This window comes from Aspergillus heteromorphus, assembly GCF_003184545.1.
Source record: "Aspergillus heteromorphus CBS 117.55 chromosome Unknown BO70scaffold_11, whole genome shotgun sequence".
NCBI lineage: Eukaryota > Fungi > Ascomycota > Eurotiomycetes > Eurotiales > Aspergillaceae > Aspergillus > Aspergillus heteromorphus.
Genome location: NW_020290416.1, coordinates 410,036 through 434,327, shown reverse-complemented (window position 1 = coordinate 434,327; position 24,292 = coordinate 410,036). Strand labels below are relative to the sequence as shown.

General features: G+C 54.0%; 11 protein-coding genes across 11 annotated transcripts; 6 read left to right on the top strand and 5 right to left on the bottom strand.

The window, feature by feature from the left end:
- Positions 1–621: 621 nt before the first annotated feature.
- On the top strand, positions 622–1,222 carry BO70DRAFT_370947 (putative prefoldin subunit 2; the record flags this gene model as incomplete). Its single annotated transcript, XM_025544772.1, has 4 exons — positions 622–661; positions 734–824; positions 918–1,110; positions 1,190–1,222. The coding sequence occupies 4 exons, from the start codon at positions 622–624 to the stop codon at positions 1,220–1,222; spliced, it is 357 nt and encodes a 118-aa protein (XP_025399671.1).
- A 1,653-nt stretch (positions 1,223–2,875) lies between these two features.
- BO70DRAFT_32649 (uncharacterized protein) lies at positions 2,876–3,966 on the top strand. Its single transcript, XM_025540665.1, has one exon. It carries the CDS (start codon positions 3,030–3,032, stop codon positions 3,618–3,620), a length of 591 nt encoding a protein of 196 aa, XP_025399670.1. The 5' UTR covers positions 2,876–3,029; the 3' UTR covers positions 3,621–3,966.
- BO70DRAFT_32662 (nuclear transcription factor Y subunit beta) lies at positions 3,889–5,640 on the top strand. Its single transcript, XM_025540667.1, has 4 exons — positions 3,889–4,315; positions 4,653–4,763; positions 4,829–4,956; positions 5,051–5,640. Exons 1-4 carry the CDS (start codon positions 4,156–4,158, stop codon positions 5,297–5,299), a joined length of 648 nt encoding a protein of 215 aa, XP_025399669.1. The 5' UTR covers positions 3,889–4,155; the 3' UTR covers positions 5,300–5,640.
- Positions 5,641–6,206: 566 nt separating this feature from the next.
- On the bottom strand, positions 6,207–9,445 carry BO70DRAFT_387104 (acetamidase regulatory protein). Its single transcript, XM_025545880.1, has 4 exons — positions 9,249–9,445; positions 7,972–9,160; positions 7,080–7,916; positions 6,207–6,832 (listed from the first exon to the last, which is right to left on the bottom strand). Exons 1-4 carry the CDS (start codon positions 9,310–9,312, stop codon positions 6,577–6,579), a joined length of 2,346 nt encoding a protein of 781 aa, XP_025399668.1. The 5' UTR covers positions 9,313–9,445; the 3' UTR covers positions 6,207–6,576.
- A 257-nt stretch (positions 9,446–9,702) lies between these two features.
- On the bottom strand, positions 9,703–11,613 carry BO70DRAFT_387103 (S-adenosyl-L-methionine-dependent methyltransferase). Its single transcript, XM_025545879.1, has 6 exons — positions 11,293–11,613; positions 11,092–11,215; positions 10,919–11,042; positions 10,381–10,844; positions 10,081–10,316; positions 9,703–9,922 (listed from the first exon to the last, which is right to left on the bottom strand). The coding sequence occupies exons 1-6, from the start codon at positions 11,485–11,487 to the stop codon at positions 9,863–9,865; spliced, it is 1,203 nt and encodes a 400-aa protein (XP_025399667.1). The 5' UTR covers positions 11,488–11,613; the 3' UTR covers positions 9,703–9,862.
- Positions 11,614–14,186: 2,573 nt separating this feature from the next.
- On the top strand, positions 14,187–15,559 carry BO70DRAFT_274234 (uncharacterized protein; the record flags this gene model as incomplete). Its single annotated transcript, XM_025538979.1, has 6 exons — positions 14,187–14,336; positions 14,414–14,795; positions 14,860–14,977; positions 15,029–15,096; positions 15,174–15,204; positions 15,283–15,559. Coding segments are annotated over 6 exons (1,026 nt in total), but the record flags the coding sequence as incomplete, so codon positions are not given.
- Positions 15,560–15,746: 187 nt separating this feature from the next.
- Positions 15,747–17,246, bottom strand: BO70DRAFT_361868 (TatD family hydrolase). The gene has a single exon (XM_025543147.1). The coding sequence runs from the start codon at positions 17,111–17,113 to the stop codon at positions 15,893–15,895; it is 1,221 nt and encodes a 406-aa protein (XP_025399665.1). The 5' UTR covers positions 17,114–17,246; the 3' UTR covers positions 15,747–15,892.
- Positions 17,247–17,402: 156 nt separating this feature from the next.
- BO70DRAFT_32484 (uncharacterized protein) lies at positions 17,403–18,574 on the top strand. Its single transcript, XM_025540627.1, has one exon. The coding sequence runs from the start codon at positions 17,719–17,721 to the stop codon at positions 18,484–18,486; it is 768 nt and encodes a 255-aa protein (XP_025399664.1). The 5' UTR covers positions 17,403–17,718; the 3' UTR covers positions 18,487–18,574.
- Positions 18,575–19,582: 1,008 nt separating this feature from the next.
- Positions 19,583–21,353, bottom strand: BO70DRAFT_291002 (putative alpha/beta hydrolase; the record flags this gene model as incomplete). The annotated part of the gene is made up of 3 exons (XM_025539383.1): positions 19,583–19,861; positions 20,015–21,115; positions 21,183–21,353. 3 exons carry the CDS (start codon positions 21,351–21,353, stop codon positions 19,583–19,585), a joined length of 1,551 nt encoding a protein of 516 aa, XP_025399663.1.
- A 182-nt stretch (positions 21,354–21,535) lies between these two features.
- On the bottom strand, positions 21,536–22,113 carry BO70DRAFT_32570 (uncharacterized protein). Its single transcript, XM_025540650.1, has one exon. The coding sequence runs from the start codon at positions 22,013–22,015 to the stop codon at positions 21,719–21,721; it is 297 nt and encodes a 98-aa protein (XP_025399662.1). The 5' UTR covers positions 22,016–22,113; the 3' UTR covers positions 21,536–21,718.
- A 99-nt stretch (positions 22,114–22,212) lies between these two features.
- BO70DRAFT_396185 (Spo7-like protein) lies at positions 22,213–23,613 on the top strand (the record flags this gene model as incomplete). The annotated part of the gene is made up of 1 exon (XM_025546592.1): positions 22,213–23,613. The coding sequence occupies one exon, from the start codon at positions 22,213–22,215 to the stop codon at positions 23,611–23,613; it is 1,401 nt and encodes a 466-aa protein (XP_025399661.1).
- Positions 23,614–24,292: the final 679 nt, after the last annotated feature.

Sequence of the window (24,292 nt, the reverse complement as noted above, 5' to 3'; positions counted from 1 at the left end):
AGTCGTCATCGAAATCGCGGCGTTGGGCGACTCCGGACGTCAGCATACGGTTCGTCTCCCAGTTGTCGATGTCCTTGCGCTTCGCATCGCGCAAGTGTGGCGGCAGGTTGGAGCTTTTCAGCCTTTTGGCTGGGGGCATCTCGTTGGAAGCCATGATTGAAGTGCGAGGCAGCTTTATCCCGAATGCAGGAAACAGGAACAGAGCGACCGGGTGTTACTCTGCCGCAGAACGGCCACAGCTGTCTGCTCGACGATGGGTCGGAGAAGATGTAATTGTCCGTCCAGAAGCCGAGTCGACGACTATCGGACACTGCAAAGGATGCAAACACCCTGCTTAGTCACGTGTGACATCTGCTGCTGCAACCAGTGCTGGCGCAGGATGACGGGGTGTTTCGGTGGGAATTCTCGACTGATTCATTGGTCTCTCCCTGTAGCTCAAGCGAAATAATTCGATAGTGCTGTGGGTGTTGTGCGGTGCATGGCTGAGGGTCGGTGGCACTACACAGCTACTTGCTTACTTTTAGTGTAGAGCAACGCCGCAAACCGCCGCCGATATCGAGCAGCGCCCCGCATCGCAACTCCCGGCTTTGCAACTGCGCAGTCCAGAGAACCCCCGACATCATGGCCAGCCAAGCGCAAGTCAACCCCAAGCGGCAGCAGGGTATGTCTCCTGGCTTTCTGAGCTTTCATGCCATCTTGAAGAATTCCCCGATTTGAAGCTAATTTCGACCAGAGCTCCAGCTCCAATACACAAACTACAAAAACACCCTGCAACAGCTGGCGCAGAAGATTGGTGACATCGAGCAAGAGGCAGAGGAACACAAGTGAGTTGCTCATCGACGCACGCATTTCTTACACTGTCCCAGTCTCATGCGGAATCCGCTGGAGATATCGCTGACGCGGATACCCCGTGCTAGGCTTGTCATCGAGACCCTCGATCCGCTCCCCAACGACCGGAAATGCTTTCGGATGGTGAACGGTGTGCTGGTTGAGCGGACGGTGCAGGACGTCCTCCCGTCTCTCAAGACCAACTCGGATGGGCTGAAGCAGGTGCTGGAAGAGCTCCTGAAACAGTACAAGTCCAAGCAGGCGGACATGGACAACTGGAAGGTGAGCTGGCCCGATCTTGCGGCTACGTATACGAGAGGACAAACAAGAGTTCTAACAAACATCATCTTCCTCCTTGCAGAAGAAGAACAACATCCAGGTTGTGCAGCCTTAAGCGGACCGCATCTATCTCCATCGTGCTAGCAGGCCCCCCTGCTTTCCCTCTTCTTTCTGCAGTGTCACACAGGGGAAAAGTTTCGGAGATAGGAGGGAAACAAGAGCGGCGTTAACGGGAGTCTGGAAAACTGATCACGGGCCTTTGTTTGTCCTTCAGCGATGCCTTGCATTTTCCAAGTCACCAAGGTTGTGGCTACGTCTGTACTCGAAGCTGGGACACTCTGTGGGACAGGGACGGGGACGGGGGAAGGTGGAAGTTCCACACGTCATCGATATACATAGAATTGTGAGGCAAGTGAACAAGGAGAGGCGCTCTGCCACTGACTGCTGCGGCCTCGGATGCACTCGTGCCTAATGGCCAGTTCTGGGTCGAGGAAGATATCGCTCGCATCAGGCCATCAGCCAGGATTGGGAGGGGCAGACGGACGTTGAACCTGACCTGAGACCAAATGTTTGCCGCAAAGTTAATATGTATAAAGATATCAAACCTTGTTGCTTACCCAATGCTGAGTGTCTTCCTTTTGTTTCCTCTGCCTTTTATTGCCCTGCGTTTCGCTCTTTGTTTCAGAGCGCGTATATTAACCAATTCCCTTGAGGCGCTTATGCACCGGGGGGAAAGGTGTGGCTCGGGTGAGTTGGCCCAGTGGGACAAGGCGTCTAAGCTGCGAAGGATGTGGTACTTGGCTGCAGCCGGCCGGATTGAGGCTGGTTAGAGAATCGGTACATCGCGCTGGGCCGATCTGATAGTGGTCACTCTGTCCAGGCACGAGAACGCCCGCGGGGCCATCTGACTGGCTGCTTCATGTTGGCCCTAGTTCATCTGTAGATATGTGATAGTGACGGTTCATGGTGATCCCATCACATCCCAGCCCGAGGCTTGGTGAACAGGGCCCGTATGAGTTACTTACCATAGACTTTGGTGTCCGGTAGGTATCTAGTAGCTTTATAGCCAAGCGACCCTGGGTGTTGTTCAGTGTTGGGTACAAACAAACACCCCCTCCCTAGTCGTGTCATTGATAATCCATCCTACCCCGGTGGATGCCTTCATCCACACCACCCACCACCTACGAACATTGGGCCCCAGAGGGTTCCACACCTTGCAGGATTGCCTGATGCCAACCCTGAAGCGGGATGCTGGTCTCGGGCAGGTCCATGTTGTTTTATTTTCACGGCTTTGTTTGATTGTTTATTACCCAGCTAGACCAGGATCTGATTCCGATTGATGCCTGAAATGTCATGCTCTTTGTTTCCCTCACTTTTACTCCGTACTTCGTGAGGGATCGGAAGGGGTGAGTGCGTGAGTGCGTGAGTGACATGGGGTTGAGTCGGTGCATTTGACAATGCACAGATGCATAGTCAGCTTGGCTATCCATGTCTCTGGCCCTGTCGTGGTTCAGGCCCAGGTCCAGGTCCAGGATGGAAGATGGAAGTAGCTCCACTGGGATCATGCTCCAAGAACCAGGCTGACGGGATGTACTTGGTACTTTGTACACAAGATGTGGGGGTCATAGCTCTCTCACTGCCGTCCTCGATGCGCTGATGCGAAAGGTCTCGGAGGGAACTGAACTGTGTTTGATGTTGTGATCAGACTTATAGATCCCAGGGAGATTTGGGAAGCATTGGTAGAGCGTTAGTAGAAGATCCAGTCAGTCCCATCTGTAGGCATTGTATGCGATCATGACGATGACGATGCATCACGTGGGATACCGTACTGATACACCCCTCATCTCCGCCGCCCGCCATCGGAGGGAAGGAAGCTTCCCGAAGGAGCAAGGCCCCACGTAATACGGCGTCCGACGGGCGTAATGGGGGTCCTGAGGCCATCCACGGTGGTGGCCTCCGGCGCGCGTTCTCGTGTGTTCTCTCTTCCTCTTCTTCTCTCCCCAAGTCTCTCCCTCTTCCTCTCCTCCCCTCCATCTCACTGGCAAGATCCACTTCTATTGCAAACCACTCCATTCTTATCCAAAACCCCACGACATCCCGATATCACCCCGATCTCCAGGGCCCGTCCGATCTCATTGGCGTCCGGGGCACTTATTCGCGACCAGGGACTTCTGGTTCGCCAATTGACTGCTGCGCGCATCGCGGCCGTCCCCAGTAATACCTGCCCTACGCCCGTGGCCTGTTCTCTACTGGACGGTAAGCCAATTATTCCACACGCCCCATCCATCCCCAGCGTCGCGGACCTCCGGATTTTAGTCCAATCGCCTGGTCGTCCCCTCTCCGTTTTCCTGTTGGTTTTCTGTTTCCAGTTCCCAGTTTCCCAGCTGCGCAACGTGCCACTGCCATTCCTGACCCACGGTTACTTCCGTGTTGCATTACCCGCGTCACATCCCGCCCCGACACTGTCCCAGATCTGCCGCGTTGGGAACTGTCAAGTGCGCATAGCTTGCTGACGTTACCAACTTCCTGCAGTCCCGTCTGTCTCCTAACTCCCAGGGGGGAAAAGAGTTTCCTGATTTTTGGCGCGGTATTCCCTTCCTCATCACCAAATCAGATCTACCGATTGTGGACAAAGAAAAGAAAGAAAGGAAGCAGAAACAAAAAAAAAAGGAACCCAATTTATTAAATACCTTAGAACAATAACAAACAGAATCCCCTGCCGGGCGCGCCCTCCAACCTCCTCGTCGAATAATAGACCCCGCCGGCCCTTGCTCCCAGCGCTAAGGCAGGACTACTATCGCAGAAGCATTGCCAATCCCCCACACGCGCAGCCACGGTCCTCCTTCCCCGTTCAGGCTGTCGTGAAGCGAATCGCTGCCCAGCCAGACGCACCTCATTGTCCTTGGCGCGGCTGTATTCTAGCGTCCCAGATCGAGAATCCGCCGCGTGCTGCACGCAGCGCTGACGTGGTTTGCCAGCAGAGCAGTTAGAGACAGGCGCTCCGTTCTAAATCCAGTATCTCTGCACGTTCCTCGACAGCTAAAAAACATGTCGTCGACCTCTCCCTCGAAGGAACCGGAGGTGGAACCCGAAGTTCAGTCGAATGACGACCAGGATCAAATGGACAAGGAACAACAAGACACTCAGGCGCAGGGTCAGGGAGAGTTCGAGGTGAAGGAGCAGGACAGATGGCTACCAATTGCAAATGGTTAGTTGCGTTCCCTTGCAGCTCGTCTTTTTTCCTGATTTGTGCGTACCTTACGTTTTATCTGCTGGTCAACCGCCGTTGCCCTACTCGGCCGCCCGGGGCCTCTGATATTATTTTATCGTCATTTGGCTTCTTGGAACCGGGGCACAGCTTGTTCTGGTCCTTTTTTCTCATTCGTCTGTGATTTACATGCTTGCTCTCGTTTCGTCGCGTACATTATCGCGTCCATGTTATCAACTATCTTGGGCGATGGACATGTCTTTGCTTTACCTACCTTACCCGCACTTCTCGTTCGCATTCCGTTGCTCTTGATATCTATATACTGATGTTGGCAAAGTGGCTCGCATTATGAAGCTGGCATTGCCCGAGAACGCAAAGATCGCAAAAGAGGCCAAAGAGTGCATGCAGGAATGTGTGAGCGAATTTATCTCGTTCATCACTAGTGAAGGTTAGTGTGACCGCACGTCTTGCCACAGGCCCGTTTACTGATGGGCTCTTGTCTTTTCTCCGTAGCGTCCGAGAAATGTCAGCAGGAAAAGCGCAAAACGGTCAATGGGGAGGACATCCTGTTCGCCATGACCTCACTCGGGTTTGAAAACTATGCGGAAGCCCTGAAAATTTACCTATCCAAGTATCGCGAGGTGAGACCTGTGCAACATCCCCAAGCATCTTTCCTTTGCCACCGCGGGGGACGGTGTGTTTCATCAAGTGCCAGGCGCTGACTGATGTGTCTAGACCCAGTCCGCAAGGGGAGAGCACCAGAACCGCCCCTCGAGCAGTGGGTACGGCGCTGGCGGGCCCGTAGGAGGGCCCGGGGCCCCAGGCGGCCGTCCAGGTGCTCCGGGGGCCTTCCCTGATGCTGCCGATGGCACCAACAGCATCATGAACCCAAGCTTGGACCCCTCTGACCAAGACACCGCGGCCTATGGCTACCCCCCGATGGTCGGCCAGCCTCACAACGGCACCGGTGGTGAATCCTATTAAGTATGCTATTGTGCGGGGAACCCATCCAATGGACCGACTCAACGACCATCCCAACTTGGAGTCTTCGGAGTTCCGGCAGCGACTTGACCCTCACCTCATCCTGACAGAGGCTGGATGCAGCTTGTTTCCAGGAACAAGAGCCTGGAATCGCAGCCTCGCTGCGAGCGAACCTATCCGGATGTGACTCCCTGTACAGCAATCCTAAAGTAGGTTACTTACGGGATATTTAACGGAACGAATACGAACAAATCAACGCGACAGGAATAACGGAACCCGGGCTCAGTATTTCTTATCTATCTTATCTATCTGTTTACTTTTATCTCATTCTTTCTTTCATTGTCGGATGATGATGATGATCTGATCTGATGATTCATCTATCCTCCGGCCGATCTCCTCTTGCAGCTTTCATCAAGCTACGTGAGGGTTCGTTTCCATTCAATTCAATTCAACTCAATATATCCTCTATGCTGATGGCACAATCTGTCTTATTTTTTTTTTTCTCATTTTTTGTTTCGTTTTGTTAACTTGCGCGTTTATTCTCGGGAGATGAAGGAAGGAAGGAAAGGAGGGAGGTTGGCTCTGTTCTGTTAGCAAGCTGGAGGCCATTCTTATGTAATTATTTTTTGTCTCAGTCGACTGAGTATCTATCTACTGACCTACCTACCTACCTACTACCTATCTATGATCGTCTCTCTTCCTTCCTATCTTATCTTATCTTGCCCTGTCCTATCCTATCCTATCCTATCCTATCCTATTTTCTTCTGTCTGATTTTGTTGTGTTGTGTTGTGTTAGTCTTGCTGCAACGTATGGAGTACTGTCCAAAGGACAGGGCACGGCACCGGGACTTCTTGCAGGCAGGCAGGCAAATAGAGCTAAGAAATAGGACTTCGTTGTCCGTTCGTTGGTCAATTTAAAATAAAATTCGGTTCATTATCATGATCATCTCATCAACTGCAACTGCAACTGCAACTGCAATGCCAGTCACTCACTCACTCACTCACTCACTCACTCAATCAATCTACCCGGCTGGCTATATCAATATCAACATCAACATCAACATCAACATCAACATCAACAGTAGGCAAAACAGGCACAGATATAGACAAAACAAGACAAGACAAGACAAGACAAGACACAAGCATGAGCACAGACAAGACAAGACAAGACAAGTTAAAACAGAACAAAACACAACACAAACATATCGCTAATCAGCAGCACAGCATAGCACACACACCCACCCATGCCACACAATCCATTGGCATATAATACTTAGTAATCACCCATGCATCCAACCCCCATCCAACAATAAATCCGACATGGGGGTCTCCTGCCAATAAATCTGGCGCCACTCGTCCTCCAACTCCGGCAGACCCTCCATAGCCATGGGAAGAACGGGCTGATCGAGGTCCGTGAAGGAGAAGAGTTGTCGCCAGTCGAGGGATTCGCGGGGGGCGTCGATGGCGTCGGCGTCGGTGTTGGTGTCTGCCACGGCGTTGGTGTCGACGACGGGGGTGGGGAGGGTGGTATTGATGCTTGAGAGGGGGAGGGGAGGTGGGGGGATCCAGGTGTCGAGGGGTTGGGGGGAGGGTGGGAGTGAGAGTGAGAATGAGGATGTTGGTGGGAGTGGGAATGGGAATGAGAGAGAGTATGTGAGTGAGAGTGGGGGTGAGGGTGGGTTTGGTGGGGCTGGTTGTTGATGTGGTTTGGAGGTGATGGGTAGAGTCTGGGGTGGGGACGCCGTAGGGGAGGGTGTGGTCTTGCTGTTGTTGGGGTTGAGACTGAGTTTGGGGGGTTTCTATTGGGATGGCTGTTGGTGTTGTTGTGGCTGGTTTTGTTGGTATTGACGAGTTGGACGTGGCGGAAGAGGAAGAGGAAGAAGAAGAGATGGAGGGGTTGTGGTGGGTATTCTTGGACTGGTCGTGGGGGATTGGGTTATTGCTGAAGCGACGGGACCGGTCGCTCGTTGCTGTTCGGAGATCTTCCTGGAGACGTTTGGAGTCTTCGAAGAGACGGAGGATAGTGTTGGCGTGGGACCAGAAGCCGGCGAGTTCGCGGAGGGAGTAGAAGGCCGAGTCAAAGCGGCGGAGGGCGTTGATGGCGAGAACGGGGTTGGAGAAGCGCAGTTCGACCCGGACTTGGATCATGGCTGTGAAGAGGGTGTGCACGCCCGAGTACCACAGGAATTTCAGTCGATTGTTCAAACGGAGCTCTTCGAAGATGGAGGCGATGACTCCCGCGGCTGCGCTGCAGATCTCGGCGTCATGGGGCCCGTAGTCGTCCGAGTAGGCGGAGGCGCGGGGGTGCGGGCGATGCAGGAGGATGAGGAAGTTGTTGTACGTGAGATGCAGCATGGCGGACCACGGGTCCATGTCGGAGGCGCGCAGACGAAGCTTGTCCGGGAGCTTCAGGGACCAATTGGCGAGGGCCTCGTCGGCTTCTTGCAGGACGGCCTTGCGGCGTTCTGCGCTCACCCGTAATCCGAAGCGGCTTCGAATAATGTACGAGATCATGACGGAGAGCTCCGAGAAATGGATCGAGTATTCGGATTGCACTCGATCTCCGCATCCCTCGAAATCGGAAAGTGTCAGGGCCGATACGTCCGAGTCCTCGAGGTTGCTGGATGTAAATGTCAGAAAAGATCTCAAGAGTCCGTGCAGGAGATATAGCTTACATTGCCTGGGGTCGACCATAGGACAGAGAAACCATGACATCGAACTGGACCAGAATATGCCAGAGCCTCCTCCACATCCTCCGATCCCGGGGCACAAACCGACTGGACACCGGATTGCGGTGCATCCCAAGCCCCGTAGCAATCCGAGCAGCTACTCCCACCCAGTAATGCGCGTTAGCCGCGACATCATCGTCCGCACTATCCGAATGCCAGGTCATAAGCAGGGCAGCCTGCACCAGGATATCACGGTTCCGCTCGATGCGGCTGTCAAACAACCACTTCGCGCGACGAAAGAAGATTTCCTTGAGCACATCGCGCTCCGCCTTCGAATGGGTTACATGGGCTCCGACGAGCAGAATGGCCTGGAGCAGCAGAATTGGCGGGGGATCCGCTGGGTCCCGATTCCGGTACTGGGCCATGAACAGGTCCTCATCGACAATGGGATACCCGGGGTTGACATGGTCGAAATAAGCCTGCACTAGCTCATCCGCGAGAGCCGATTCGGGCAATGTGAGCGCATCCATGAGAAGCTGGTCGTGTCCCGTCCTCAGCTGCCGTCGGGGGATATCATTGCCCGCAAAATGATATACGTCGTCGTCCTTATCTCGCTGCTGGCGAATCAAGAAAGACATGTTGGACAGCTCATGGCCCACGTAGATGGCTCGCACGCCTCTCCGGATCTCCCGACTGCCCGATTCCTCCTCATCGATGAGTTTGACCAATCTCTCATCCAGATCTGCGTGCGAGTCCTGCTCATTCGAGACATCAGGAGCGGTGGGGCGGGTATATGCCGAGGTTTCAGCGGGTTGTTGCGGAGGGTGATTAACATTATGATTAAGGGTATGGTGAAGGGCGTGGATGTTCGAGGTGGTGTTTGCGACTGGCGTTGTTACTTCCGGCTGGATGTTGCGGAATGTGGTGGTGGCGGAGGAGGAGGAGGTGTAAGCGCTAGGCGGGGTAGTAGCAGCGGCAGACAATGGCTTGGGGGTAGGTGTAGGTTCGGAGACAGAAGGAGGACGACAGCGGATCGGAACCGGATCGAGAATTGATCGCACGGCCAGGCGTTTCTTCTTCTCGTGGATCCGGCAGTCGGACTTTCCCGCGGAGCGGCAATTGGAGCATGGGAGGCCGACAAGGCGGGCATCACATCGGACTTTGCGTCGGTGGCAGTGGACGCAGGCCGCAGAGCCTGGGGGGGGGGGGGGGGAAATTGATCAGAATGCTGCGTTCGTATAGAATACAAGGGTTGCAAAGGTTGTCAACGCTGCATTGCGTACCTGACTTGCGCTTAGTCACACCATTCCCTGTGGGTGGATGACTCTTATGCGCTGCGGAGGACATAGCAGAAGCATGGACACAGAACCAGGGCCCGGAGACTCGTGAATCGAGCAATCATAATCGGAGAGGCCCTGGAAGCAACATAAGAGGCGGGGAGGGAGATGAGGCTAGATCATGACATGATCCGCAGATGAAGGACATGCGAGAGAAAGCAAACACGAGGAAGAGAAGAAAGAAAGAAGAGGGAGGGGAGCCGAAGTGGGAGCAGCAGCAGAAAAGGCGGGAAAGCGAATTGCTGGGCTCGGCCGGGCTGTGATTGGCGGAGGGCCTGGGATCGGGTGGGGCACGGCGATTGGCGGGTCTGGGGGAGTCACGTGGGTGCGGAGAATCGTTCCATCGGCCTTCGAGGCCTTCGACTCGCCTTCTAGAAGCACGTCGTGTCCGTGGATGAAGCCGCTCCTTGCCAATGGCAGTCCAAGCAGCAGCACCAGCAGCAGTAGCTGTCTTCGTCTGCTCTACAGAGCTCGCGTGTAGTTAGCACGACGATGCTCGGTGTCTCCTCCGTGCTGCTATCCACTGCGACCCACTTTGGCGTCAGTTCCTTATCAACCCGCTATCCATCTCTTCTCACTGGATGGCCGGATGCACTCTTATCAACATCCCACTGGATAATCTGTTGGTTGACAAATGCTTAACAAAACATCGACAGAATAACTAAAACACCTCCCAGCCCTATTTCTTGGGAACCCTCCCACCACCACCCCCGCCAACTCACACTCAATCAAACTCTCCACGCCCTTCCACGCGGTCCAAATCCCAACAATCCTCAACCCCGACTCCTCGAGCAGTCCAGTGTCTCTCCGTGCGCTCCCCAGATGAAATCGACAGCATGTTCATATCAAGACTCGTCGTCTCATAATGCGCATCGCGACTCGGCGCAACATTCTCATTGATCAACACCTTGCTGTACCCGGGTTTCACGACCGGAAGAAGCCTGGAAAGGATCTTCCGACACATGTCGTCGGGCCAGTCATGCAGGACGGAATGCATGTAGTACGCACGCGCTCCTAAGCATTATCAGCCGATTCACCGTTCAGCAGAGACAGATAATGGGTAAGTAGAAATGTATACCTCGCACCGGCTGCTCCATAAAGAAATCATGCGCCATAACCTCAATCGACTCAGGCAAATCACGTTTCTCCACCGCCGCCACAACCTTCGGAAGATCCTGCAGGACAAGACACCCGGGAACATGCGGCCACTTGGGCCGAAACTCGCAGAGATCATGTCCCGTACTACCGCCGATATCAACCAGGAAGACGTCCCCCGTGCTGATATCGACGCCTTTCACCAGCCGTTCCTCGACGGGGTAGAAGCCGTGGTCCATCCAGCTGGGGCGTCCTTGATGGTAGACTGACATGTGGTTGTTGAACTGCTTGTTGAGAGTGGGGCTCCTTTGGGCGCATTGGAAGAAATGCGCCTCGGTTTGATGGCCTAGCTGGAAGGCGGAGTTGGTGATGTCGCTGGGGTTGCGGTATCCGGCTTTTTGCAGGAAGGAGGGAAGGGCGTAGATGGCTGGGAAAAACCAGTGGGAACTGGGGTGTTATGTGATGGGTGCTTGGTCTTCTACTGGATGGGTCGGATGGGGTGGGATAATAGAACTACGTACAGGAGAGAGAAGGCATCTGCGTATCGGCCCACGCTGAGTGTCGTGGAGAGGTTTGTCGCAGTGTACTCATCCGGGCCTGTTTCGGTGATCACTTCCATGGCGGCTAGGTGTTTCGAGATACGCGCTAGGAATATCAGCATCACAGAGATGCAAAAAGAATATCGAGGACTCACACAACAGCACCGGATCACTCTTCGTAACTACCGCAAGTTCCCCAACAGACCTCGACTTCCCCACGCCCAACTCACCAAATAGGCCCAAATCAATAGCAGTCAGGATAGCAGCATACCCCGTAGCCTATTGCCAATACCACACATAAGTCCCAAACAGCCTCACAAAAGACTCTAGAACAGGAGTTACAGATAGGAACTCACCTCCGACCAGCGATGTCTCACAATTGCGTCCCGCGGCGTCTCCAGCGCATTCGCCAGCGATCGCGCCGCATCCCGCAACCTTAATCTTGCTTTGGGATCGTCCGCGGAGAGGGTCCTGCTAGAGGAAATTTGGTCGATAAGGGCTGGAATGGCATCTGGGGCATTGGGCGAGATGGCGATCCTGTCTACGTCCATGTGTGGGTTGGAAATGTGGTGGTAACTGGCATTGTGACTATTCAGGAGGGGGCTGCAGGGTACTCCGTACTGGGATATTTGTTGGAATGATTGGGTACGTCATGTTGACAGTATTCTCGAGTCTGATGAGGGGTTGGGGGGGGTTTGCTTGGGCGTGGAGAGGCGGTGGATGGATGTGCGGATGGAGGAGACGTTTTGGATGAGTATGTCGGTGTTGGTTTGAGTCGCTATCCTAGGTTTTTAGCTGCTTTGATGCTGAGATTATACTGGATAGGTATGGGATGCTGCTAGTCATACAGCCCATGCTGCTTCTAGGCCCACTGATGACTGGTAGGTCCGGATGCCATCCCAACGGTTGTGTACTTGTTGACATGGTCTTTTAGTGGCATGCAGTCTGTTCATTGCTTAATGAAATTCATATTGACGGCTTGATAAAACTGATAGTCTGTTTGCTCGCAATATAGGTGACAGCATTCCACGCAGTCTAGCGAATAGTTTCTCCTGTTAGCGCTGGGTGTAGTCAGGAGCAACCAACCTGTCAGATTATCGCCAAACGGCGAGAACACCATAGACTGTTGACCGACTCGATTTCTTTGTTGCAAGGGTGTTTGATGGCTAGACTTCTAGTGTTAGAAGGTCGGTAGCGCCTACTGGGTCATGATGCTAGTGCTGAGGAAGGAGAGCATTCCAACAGCATGAGCTTGGACCATGATTATGCTTTCTAACAAAGGAAGACAGAGAATTCTTTCAAAGAAACACATTTAAACTTCACTAATAACTTGATCAGTCAAGCAATGCAAAGAAACTTAAAAGGCGTACCTAAACTTTCTCATTCAATTATGAACTAAAGCAATCCACCGAGGAAGTCCGAGTCTTTTGTGGGCTTGGGAATTTCCCCTCCAAGATAATATCAATCCCTGACACTTTAACAGCTCAAATATAGACTAGTGAGTTAGAGAACAGGGTTCTGAGCCTGATGTCGGCTGGCACGGACTTCCGCTCATATTATTGATTGGTTTGCATATAGGGGACCTTTGCACCAACGGCGAATGGCTATTATTGTGTGGTTTGATAGTTGGGTGGTTGGTGCTTGAATGCTGTGCCACCATGCATAAGCACACAAAGACGTCGTGCCTGAAATCACGCAAAAAAATACTATACATGGAAATCCTAGGTCAATGGGCGGCTAGTGGGTGATGAGAGTGATAGCCTGTTCACTTTGTTTGTGCTCCGTACAGAGTAGACAGATCATCAAAGAACACAGTGTAGAGTAGGAGTGTCTGTTCTTGGATGGGGCATAGTTCATAGCCTCGGTTGATCCTGTTCAGAGGTTGATCCTCTTCAGAGTTTATTGTCATCGCAAAGCCAGAATCTTAAAATGTCGTTCATACAGCAGCTCCGTTGATGAAATTAGGCGCTTCATTTGCGAGTTGCCAACCGAATCCACAATTTGGTCAAATGAATAGTGGGAGCAATCGCTCCTGCAGGGGTGCATGACTCGACCTGCCACTGGTTCCATGAAGGCACCGGAGAAAATAAGTACCATACATGGCTTTAGCATGATACTAACTTGACACATCAAGTCATGCACATGCATATGTACGATAATTTTCCGATTGCTCTTCTCTGTGAGGGGTTAGGTAACAGCACTATCTAACCGCCGAGTCTCCCTACTCCGGACAGTAGACAAGGATTGTATCATCCAAGACCGAGACACCGTTGGAACTTGGATGGGTTTGTTCGAAATGACTCGTGATAAGCAGCTTAATGATCCCCAATTAGATTTGCAGCTAGCATAACCAGGCCTGTAATTGGATAAGAGACAGTTCACGTTGGAGGACATTTTGTCCACGCATCCTGCGCTGTGTGTACGGCCCTTTCAAGCTCAGTACTAGTGGTCTTGCCATGTGGATCCGTATTCTGGCCAAAGCGCGTTATCCCGTCTGGACTCTCAAATAATCTAACGGTACGTATGCTCCTGAGTAAAGACTGTGGAGCTGTCGCTCGGGATGTTTTCTCTGCGTTCAGATGTGTCAACTGTGCAACACGATCAGACCACTTTGCGATCTAGGTCGTCGAGTACCCCTCTATTATCCTGTATATGTAAAACTGCAATATTTATGGATCGCGGGAGGGGTCCGGAAATTGTAAAATCCGTGGCCAGGATATTATGTGGAATTGAAACAAAGGCTCTCAGCCTCCGATCGAATGACTATGTTCAACGCTTCCTGAATGTGGCTGCTGTTGTATAGCAAACGGCGGTTTGCGCCTTTGTCCCTCAATTGTGGACCACTCGATACGGAGTCTGGAACACTAAGTTAATTGGCGCATGGCACTACCCACATGTCAGCGAATAAGGTTGACTGAAGGGATTGGGATCGCTGGCCCGGGAGGTGTACATGTCGATAGGTGTCAGATGTCCGCTTTGACGCATGATCTCCCGGCAAGCATTTGTCCCAGGCCAGGATAATACTCCGTACAGGGATTCTATATTATTAGTTAGCGATATGAACAGCCTTAAAGAAGGGGTAGATACCTTGTCAGTTGGACTGAACCCTGAACGAAATAGCAATTGAAATACTACTCCGTATCGCGTTCAAATATCGCGGCTTCTGCTATGCTCAGCGAGCAACACGAATTCTATTGACGCACATGCTTGTGCTCTTGAAGCCACAGCAATGACCACCGTGTCCGCAGAGTATGCCAGTCAGACCAGAGGTCCACGGGTCCTGGCCGTCTTCTGGATCCTGACTGGCCTGGCGACTGTGGCTGTTTCAGCGAGACTTTTTATTCGGATCAAGATCCTGCGCAACCCAGGCGCAGATGACTGGTTGGTTGCCGTGTCGATGGTAGGTAGACATCACGTCGCTGTTCGCGTTCCGCAGACCAGGGCGATTTCTGATCTCATTGTCTGGCTGCTCTTCAGATCTTCAGCATGGCATATGCCGTGTTGTCCACCGTCAACGTCGCTTTGGGGTACGGGAGACACGCAGCCACCCTGTCGACTAGGAGGATAGAGCTCATCCTCTTGCTGAACAACATCGGGTTTGCGCTAGGGATTGTCGCCTTCGCCATGCCCAAGCTGGCCGTTGCTGCCCTGCTTAACCGATTTTTGAACCCGAAAGCGTTGCACCGCGCCATATTCTGGGGGCTGACCGGGTTCACGGCATTGGTGTCGTCTATCAACATCGTGGTGTTGTTCACCTCGTGCAAGCCTGCAAAGGCTCTCTGGGAGGCATCCCTCGTAGAGAAAGGAGCCCATTGCCGGCCCTCGTCGGTCCTTATCAGTTACGCAACTTTGACTGGAGGTGAGTAGAACCAACCATTAGCCCAATGCTCAACCAGGGAAAGAGACTCATGCTGTGCGGCTAGCCACATCCGCATTCACGGATCTGTACCTGGCCGTCTATCCGACCATCATCTTGCTCAAGCTCCAAATGGCATTGTGGAAGAGACTGGCTTTGTGTTTGGCCTTGGGACTGGGGGTAGTGTAGGTGATTCCATTGAAGTTCATAGCTATCATGTTGACTGGGACCAACAGCGCTTGTGCAATGGCAATAATCAAGTCCATGCAGCTACCGGAGCTTGCTGATGTGACCGACGCGACATGTAAGTGTTGGTGGTGGTGGTGGTAGTTGGAGGGGGGAGAAGTCGTGAAGGAGCAAGACTGACCCGGGGCGTGACAGACACCACCGTCAATCTCGTGATCTGGACGTGGTAAGTGGCCGGGTTGCCCTGTGGCACCCCCTATGCCTCCCCCGTCCCGTCACTCAACGCTGACATCTGGCTTGACAGTATTGAATCGAACGTCGTGATCCTTGCCTGCTGCATCCCCACCTTGCAGCCTCTCCTCGACGTCATCCTAGGAAGGCGCACCTTGAGTAATGCCAGAGGATACCAATACAAAGACAACGGCACTAGCCATCTGCGCGAGTCAACCAGATGGAGTTCCAAACGGTCGGGAGCCAGTAAAGACATGCCCGACCTTGAGATCACCGGGGTAGGGAGTGAGGAGGACATTTTGCGGATGGGACAGATTCGTCGCACGGACAATGTGACTATCGAGTACGAGCGACCAATGGAGGACACTGTTAATGATGATGGCAGGAAATCCCCATCTTGGTGAGGAACGCTCCAGGAACATTCTATCTTAGTAGCTCGCCTTCTGTCTCATCTGATCGACAGGGCGTTTGAGGGGGGACATTCTTTGTGGATATTAAAAACAATAGTATATATGGGTGCTAATAGATTATTAGAGGCACGGTTTGACTGCAGTATGGAGCCGTCTGGCTGCATACCGTCAGTATTAATATCATTCTTTGCTTTCTTAACAGTCATGACTAGATGCTTAGCACACAATATGTACCCTGATAACTTATAAATTCCAAAGACCAGATCCACTGCATCAGGTCATCTTTTCCCCAAAAACAAATCTCTTCCAATTATCAGCGAGTCGCTGAACGCCATCATGCAAAGCCCAACCGCGTATCTCACAAATTTGCCGGGCGACCTCCTCAAGCAGGTCATCCATCTGCTGCCCAGCCGTATGCAGGTCACTCTCAATGAGGATCCGATCTTCTGGCAGAGCCTTGATAACGTCAATCACCTTCTGCGACGAAGGTCCGCTGAAGTTAATGACAGACGAGAAGGAAAAGTAGACATCTGACGGATGGGACGGATTCAGGAATTGCTTCAACGGCTCCACAGGTCCTGAATACGAGTGCATGCAGATCCGTGGCGGAAAGGGAAGAGGGGTCTCTTCCGGCTTTCCTGGCTCCTGCGCCTGCTCTTCCTCTGCATCGCTCTCCGCATGCGCGTTTGTAACACTATACCGTCGACATCTGTCCCGTCGGGGGACGGCCTTCCGCTCATGCCCCGACCAAAGAGCCTTGAAAATGTCGAAGACTGCCCCATGCGCCTGCACGCTATGCACTGAGACTGGTCGTTGGAGGTCGCCGGCTAGACGCAACTGAGCCTTCAGCACGGACTTCTGGTGCTCCAATTGCACCCGATAGGGGGAGAGCTGTCTGCCCTCGCGGGACCCAGGGGTCATCTGCTCGTCCCGCCTTTCCTTCTCTTCCTGGGTCCATGCCTTGGGCAGTCTGAAGCTACGATCCAGCCCGACCTCACCGACGAGAGAGTTGGGGCATTCCGTCAACCGAGCTCGGGATTCCGAGAGCAGTTGCGAGATCGGCTTGGGGTCTGGTAACGAAAGGATGAAGTCATCGTCTGGGGCGGGCGTGAGGACCTTCTTATAGTGTAATTTCTTTCGCTCGGCGGGAGAGGAGGCTTCGTCGATCGCTGGTGAGCCTGCGACGTCGTCGATGATTTGATATGAGAACCACGGATGCCAGCCAAAGCACGGTAGCACGGGCCCTGGTGCTGCACTTAAACCTTGAGTGGCATTTTGATCCTTGGTCAGGGAGGCAGCGGTCTGCAGCACCAAGTCCTGGTCCTCCCCGCGCGTCGACATGACAGTCAATGTGGTGGCCTTCATCTGGGGGATTTCCCCGATGGATGACATGGTGTCAGTGGGGTGACAGTGGGCGTCAAACACGCCCAGGTGCCACGGGAAGTCATCCTTGGGGGTTGGATTTGGATTTGGATTTGAACTCTCGGCGGGCATGGTGTATGAGAAGAATCAAGATGAGGCGTCGGGAGAGCGATCGATGATCTGCTGGTTCTGCTGGTTTGGCTTCGACGATGGTTGTTGTGCTGTGACGTAATAAACTCGCGATAATACGCTGTGAGACCGTCAGCCAATGTAACAAATAATAGACCTTGGGGAGGTTGTAGGGTGACTAACATAATCAATCTTACTAACTATATACATAAAGTCGGTTAAAGTTGCCTCCAATGATGTTCTATACCAGAAAAAGACAACAATAATCATCAAGGACCGATGGATCGATCCATTGGTTGCCAGCCTCTAAGTTGACGGGCAAGAGTAACAGGTACCGATGCCTGGGGCACCCACGGCACCCACGGCACCCACACTATCACATGCCTGAGGTTGAGGTACTGAACGGTTTCTCCGCATTTGAATCAATTGCATTGGGAATCCATCCTTCAATCAACCATCGAATCTCCTCGTCCGCGGGAGGAAATCCGGGGAAAGCCGACTGACTGACCTGAGCAGCCATGCAGGGATTCTGATTCATTCCTTATATCGGCCTGCTGCCCTGCCCCAATAATGCACCATCCTCCACTCTCATCTCTCCTCGCATCAATATGTCCTTCAGCTTCGTCTCTACCTTTGTCGCGCTCCCTCTCCTCATCCTCGTGTCCATCCCCCTCGTCATCTTCGCCTGCATCACCATCCCCCTTGCGCTGCTCATCCTCCTCTTCCGCCTCTTCCTTCTCTACATAGATCTCTGCCAATACGTCGTCAAAACGCGCTTCGGGACTTCGGACAGAACCAGCACCAGCCCCAGCCCCTCCACTCCTGCCCTCTTCGACTTCCCCGCACCATCTCTCCCCTCCACCTCCTCCACCACCACCAGACGTCGCTCCAGCCTGGGCCCCCACAACCACCACCACCACCATACTCATACTCATCGTCACCGGCCAACCCCCCCAGGCAGCACCAACGCCAACTCCCCGCCCACCCCCCATCTACTAAACCTAATCAGCGGCGACGAAGCCCGCGACTTCGAAGGCCTAGGCGGCTGGCGCAACGCCCCAAACGCGAAGCCCTACCTCGCTGTCTCAGGGACCGTCTCGCCCAATTCCATCTCCAACGACAACACCAACACCAACACCACAGGCCCATCCCCCAACGACCCCAGAACCCACCCCCCAACACCATCAGCGCCAACAACAGAGAAAATACAGATGTTGACGATGATGACGACGACGAACGCGCTTGGCTCTCAATCAACCGCCGCCTGGAACTCCCCTCCCAGCCGCTTCTCCGCGGCTCCACCTCAACAGACCACCTCGATACCCTCCCTTGGAAACACCGCCAGTCGGCGCCCGCCCTCTCGACTTCGGTACTGAGTCCGCTTGACACGCAGACACAAACGCATCATCAGCCTCAACATCAACACCAACACCACCCGCGCCATCACTATCGCTCCGCAACCACCTCGTGGCTATCTTCCCTGTCCGTGTCCCTGTCCCCGAAGTCTCTCTCGTTGTCGAATGGATCTGATTCGTATCAGGAGGGGGAGAAGATGAGGGTGGGGATGGTGATGGGTGGGGAGAATCACCAACACCAGCAGCAAGATAAGGATGGGAAACAGAATGGGCTTCTCCAGGGCGGGAACGAGGACTACATTGATCATCCCTCCCATTTCGGTATCTCCAACTCACCAGAAACCCCCTCTACCGCAACAGCAGCAGCAGCAGGAGGAGGAGGCGGGGGTGGCTACTTCTCCCTCCGCCGCGGAAGCGACGGGACTGGAACAGGGGCAGGGACAGGAAGCACGAACGGCTCAACGACGCCGGTTGAAGAGCGCGAGCGCGAACGCAGATCGGCGGGACGCTTCATGGCGCATTATCCTACTGGGGTGAGGTATCGGCGAAGGAGCGTGTCAGGGCCGAATTCGGTGGTGCCGCTTGTGAAGCCCACCGCTGCTGCTGCTTCTGCTGCTGCTTCGGTGGGGGTTTGGATGGGAGTGATGGATCGGGCGGTGTAGTCATTGATGTGATGTGATGTGATGTGATATGTTATGATTTGGATGATGATGATGATGACTATGATATGATGAGGATTTGGTGTTTTGGTGTTAGATATTCTCTGTACTGGAACTGGAAGGAAACGTCTTCATTAGCGCTCACGGATGAGCTATCAGATGAGATATAACATAGCAGTAGTCTTTTCAAACAAAAAAAGGTAATATGTATGTCATGCTGTTGCTGTCTATACCCTCCCTCCATTTAACATAGTCTAATAGTACCATTGATATGTACATTTCGCGTAGCCAGTTGCCTCACCACTCTACCTTGACCCGTAACCGTGAGCAATAACCCATTATCCATACCCTAAACCCCGAACTTCATCCATCGTGAAACATCTTCTAACACACGCACTAAAACAATAAAGGCAGATCAGATGAGATGAGAAATATATTAATCACACTTGGCAGAGGTCCTACGAGCTCGGGGCTCTCTCCCTACGAGCCGTCTCCTCCATCTCAGCCAGAACGATGCGGTTGAACTCCTCCCACCCATCCAGATAGATATGGTGGCCCGAGTTCTTGATGATCACGACCTTAGCGGAGCCGTTATCGGCCTGGTATTCCTGGACTGTGGCGCCCTGGAGAATGCGCTGTTTTTCCTCGTCGAGCTTGGCTTTCGCTGCGAGTCCACCCCGCACGTCCATCCAGTCGTGGTCTCCGTACATGAAGAGGACGGGGAGGCCATTTTCGCGCTGAGTGGGGGCCAATGAGGAGGGGGTGGGTTCGGGGTTGGGTTCAGGTGCAGGCTTGGATTTGGATTTGGATTTGGAGCAAGAAGAGGTGGTGGCGGACTCGAGAACGGCTGATGCGGGGGAGGGGTTCTGCTGGATGTACTGGCGACCAACACCCTGGATGCGTTGGATCAGGGGGCTACGGGCGAATGCGCCCGGCGCGAGAATGTAGGAAAGGGCGTACTCGCCGCTGCCGCGCATGCTGAAGATTGAGTACGAGTAGTCGTGCAGAACCTTGGCTTCGTCGGCGGGCAGATGGGAGAAGCGCCGGGACGTCCACCCGGAAACCAGGCGCGGACCGAGGGGACCTGCCCACCGCACCAATGTGAAGGGGGAGATGTTGGCGTCCCAGAGATAGGCAAACCATTTGGGGACCATCCGCCGGGGAGGACGGTCTTGAGAAGCGGTTGTGCCTGAGGGGGAACCTCTGAGCAGAATGTTGTTATCCCCCTTCTGCAGCTCGCTGTGGGGAACCGAGGACGCTTCCTCGGCGATGTTGCGTTGATTCTGCGTGAGTTCGTTGGTCATGGTTGACTCAGATGGCGCCGGCATCTCCGCCTGCACGGCGTTCGGGTCTTCTGGGATTCCCACTGGGGATGCCAGGATCAGCTTGTTCAGACGTCCTGGGTATTTAAGAGCGTAGGCCACTGCCATGTAGCCGCCCAGGCTGTGACCGAGGAGCGTGAAGCGGTCAATTTTGCGCTTAATTCGCCACTCCTCAAGTGCATCCACAAACCATGCCTCTGCCTCTTTGATGGCCTCCTCTCGCTCCTTCGCTTTGATCCGGAACGATGGGCGCGTGCTGCGACCCATGCCCAGAAGGTCCAGCGCATGGAGTTGCCACCCTTTGAGCCGACTGAGCGGCTCGAAGTTTTTGTAGAAAAAGCCTAGACCGGCACCATATCCGTGGAGCATGACCAAATGCTGGTCTGCTTCTTCGCCGACTCTGTCCACTGAGAACTCGTTCAACGCGCGATTTTTCCCGCTCAGCTCCACCATGCTGGAGCGCCATCTCCGTGGGCCGTACGGGTCGTTGGTCGAGCTGGCCGACACCTCGCCCTCTTGGGTTTGGTCTGCGGACTGCAGACTCCCTGACCCGCCGGTGGGGGAGTCGCTCGTTTTGCCGGTCTGCAAGTGTGTCGGGGGTTGGTGCTGGAGGTAGGGCAGGTAGGAAAGGACTCTGTGTTCAGCTGTGGCTGCCGGTAACGACGCCCACTGGAAGAAAGATCCGTCTCAGTGACACATGCGACACTTGGCTTTGTTCCTCAGTTCAGAAACGTACCCATTGACTGAACCCTTCCCTGTAGCCTAGTGGGAACCAGGCCAAGGGTGTCGGGGTTGCGCTGGCTCCGCGAGCCGCATGTGGCGTGCCCTCCTGTCGGGACGCCATCGACTCCTGTCGTCCGCGATCCTGAAACTCGTTGTTGGGCGAGTTGATCGACTCGGACGCCATGGTGGAGGTGGAGGTGGAGGTGGAAGTAGATGCTGATCGCGTGGAAGCCGCCGTCGGCCTCGGGGGGAGATATCGGGAGGTATCAAGCGAGGTCCAGGATCGGGAGATTGGGACGTGAGAGAAAAGCGAAGGGAGTCGGGCGGTATACACCTTGTCGCATGAAATGGGTGACAGAGGGGGATGCTCTGTCACTCGCAGACGGCAGACGGCAGACGCAGACGTGAGGGGGGAGGGGAGGGGATTTAAATGCAGTTGAGGCAGGAATTGTCAGGGGGCGTTGCAGAGACAGTGCAGGCAGACCCGCGGAACAAGTCAAAAAGGTTGAGGCAACGCCAAAGGCCGTTAACCCCGAAGGATCCGTGGAGTTAAGAAACAGGCGGCCGTGGGTGACGCTGACAGCAGTGGGGACGACTCTGCAGAGGGGTGGAAGATGGATAATAAGGACTGGGGGGGTGTCCAAGGCTTGGATCGGATGTGTAAACCGCGGATAGCGAGCGATGCGCGGTGAAGAAGAAGAGTGGAGGAGGAAGAAGAAGAAGAAGAAGAGGAGGAGGAGGCGAGGCTGCAGAAGAGGAGAACTGAAGAAGAAGGCGGAAGTGGAGCCTCAACCACAACAGCCGTTGGATGGATGACGATGCCCGTTTCAATGCCTTTCCCTCCATTCTCCCCTTCCCTTCCACGACTCTCTGCCCTTCTAGTTCTCCCACTTCCTCTCATCTTCCATGCGATGAGATAGCGCTGGGCCGCAAAGGCCATCCCATCTCTCTTTTTTTGTTTCTGCTGTTGCTGTCAGCTCCATTTCTGCTCCTCCTCCTCTTCCTCTCGGGCCTCTCCTCCCTCCCCTCCCACCCGAACCACTATGGCCTCTCCCAGTCTGGACCAACTGGTCAAGGGCGCTCCAGCTACCGGCAGTCGTCCTGGATCATCTGCGACGCAATCGTCCGAACCATTGGCCCCTGCGTCCCAATCCTATGCTGCGTCGTCCGATCCCTCTTCCCCGCCACGCTCGTCGACGCCCGATCCACTGTCGACGCTGCCCTCTTCCCCACCCCAAATCTACCTCAACCTCCTCATCCTGGAGAGCTCCCTGCGAGCCCAGTACCTGGCCCTGCGTGAACGCCGCCGACAGAACACCTTTTTTCTCCTGCTGCTCGCCATCTGGAACGTGTACTTCGCCTACGCGCTCTTCCTCCGCCCGCGCGAGGATGGCCGCGGCGTCGGAGGGTCGGTCTACTGGGTGGTGGAAATGTGGGACAAGGTCGCCCTGATGGGAGGCGTGGTCACCGCACTCCTCGTCTGGGGCACCGGGCAATGGGAGCGCGGAGTCCGTTGGCCGCGGCGCTGGCTCGCCGTGGCCAACCGCGGTCTGCGCACCATGAACTGCAAGATCGTGATTATCCGCGGCCCCTGGTGGCAGGAACTGCTCTCCTATCTCTCCTTCCTGTTTCCCTTCTCAGCCCCCTTCTTCCCGTCCTCCGTCGGGGACTTCCACTACATGGAGCGTCCGGTCTCCGAGAAACGCGGTAGTCGGCAGCACTACCAGCAGTACTACAACCACGACACGGAATCAGGCCTGGTGCAGGAGGACCTCGGCCCGGGCGGCGACTACATCCAGCTTCTGCTCCTCCCCAAGTCCTTCTCGCCAGAGTTCCGCCAGAACTGGGATGAATACCGCAGCGAATTCTGGGACAAGGAAAACGAGCGTCGAACACAGCTGCGTCAGAAACTCCGCCAGAAGGAACGGCATCTCGCCCAGCAGGATGGGGGCTGGCTCTGGTGGTTCGGGGTGAGCTGGAAGGTATCACAACGCCGACGAGTAGCCGCCGCGACGATCAACCGGCCCGCGGATGCCGACAAGGCCCAGCATCAGCATCGCCACCATGCCCACCACCCCAGCATCTCCAAACTTAATCACGAGCCCAAATCCCCTTCACGACGCGGCACACGCTCCGACTCGCACTCGCGCACTCCGTCCCGCAGCACCACCCCCGTGGACACGGACGACCGGCCCCCATCGAGGTCCTCCGCCAGCGGCCGTCCCCGTCGCGGCAGTACAAGCCCCAGCATAGAACATACGCATACCCAACCGCAACGGAAGAAGAAGGGCGCCAAAACAGTCACCCGCGGCCTGTCGCCCCTCACGCAGGCCCAGATCCGAGAAGGCGTCCGCACGCACTCGTTCTCCTCCGACGACTCCTCCATCATGGGCATGGGCACCCCCGGCGAGAAGGAGAAACCCAAAGAAGACCCCATTGAATAGCACCCACAATTCTGGTCTAGTAACCGGTTCAGGTCTCTTCTTTCTTGCGCTTTGTTGATATTATACCCTGGTCTTCTCGATCGCATCAGCCACTGGACGCGACGCATCACTGCTCTCGATGTAACTTATGTAGGTAGTCAGTTGGTTCGTTGGCGGAATAAAAGCTTAAGCGTTTATTTCGTACTCTTTTTTTTTTCTCTTCCTCTTTTCATTCCTCTCTTCTTCCCTCATACTTACTTTTTCGGTCTTATTTCATATCTATCTATCATCCATCCCCTATCCACTAAATCTTCTTAATACCCATATTATATCATATCATATCTATCATCTATATCATCCTTGTATTCAGTTCTTTTTTTTATTCTTTCCTTTTTCCTTTCCCTTGTCTCTTTGGTTTTCTTTCTCTTTCCTTTTCTCTTTTCTTTTTTGGGGTCGAGAAGTGAGTACTTGAGTGAGTGAGAGCCCAAGTTCATCCATCTTGTGATTTACCGGTCGGTCTTGACTTGATAACTATCACATCATACCATATTGCTAGAGTAGATAGAGGCTAGAGAATCAGTACATCAGATCAGATCAGGTCAGATTATAATATCATTATCTAGATATCTCTAGATAGGATAGTGCATCATTCCATCAACCAGCATAGATAGGTATATGGTTTTTGATTATTCACTGTTCT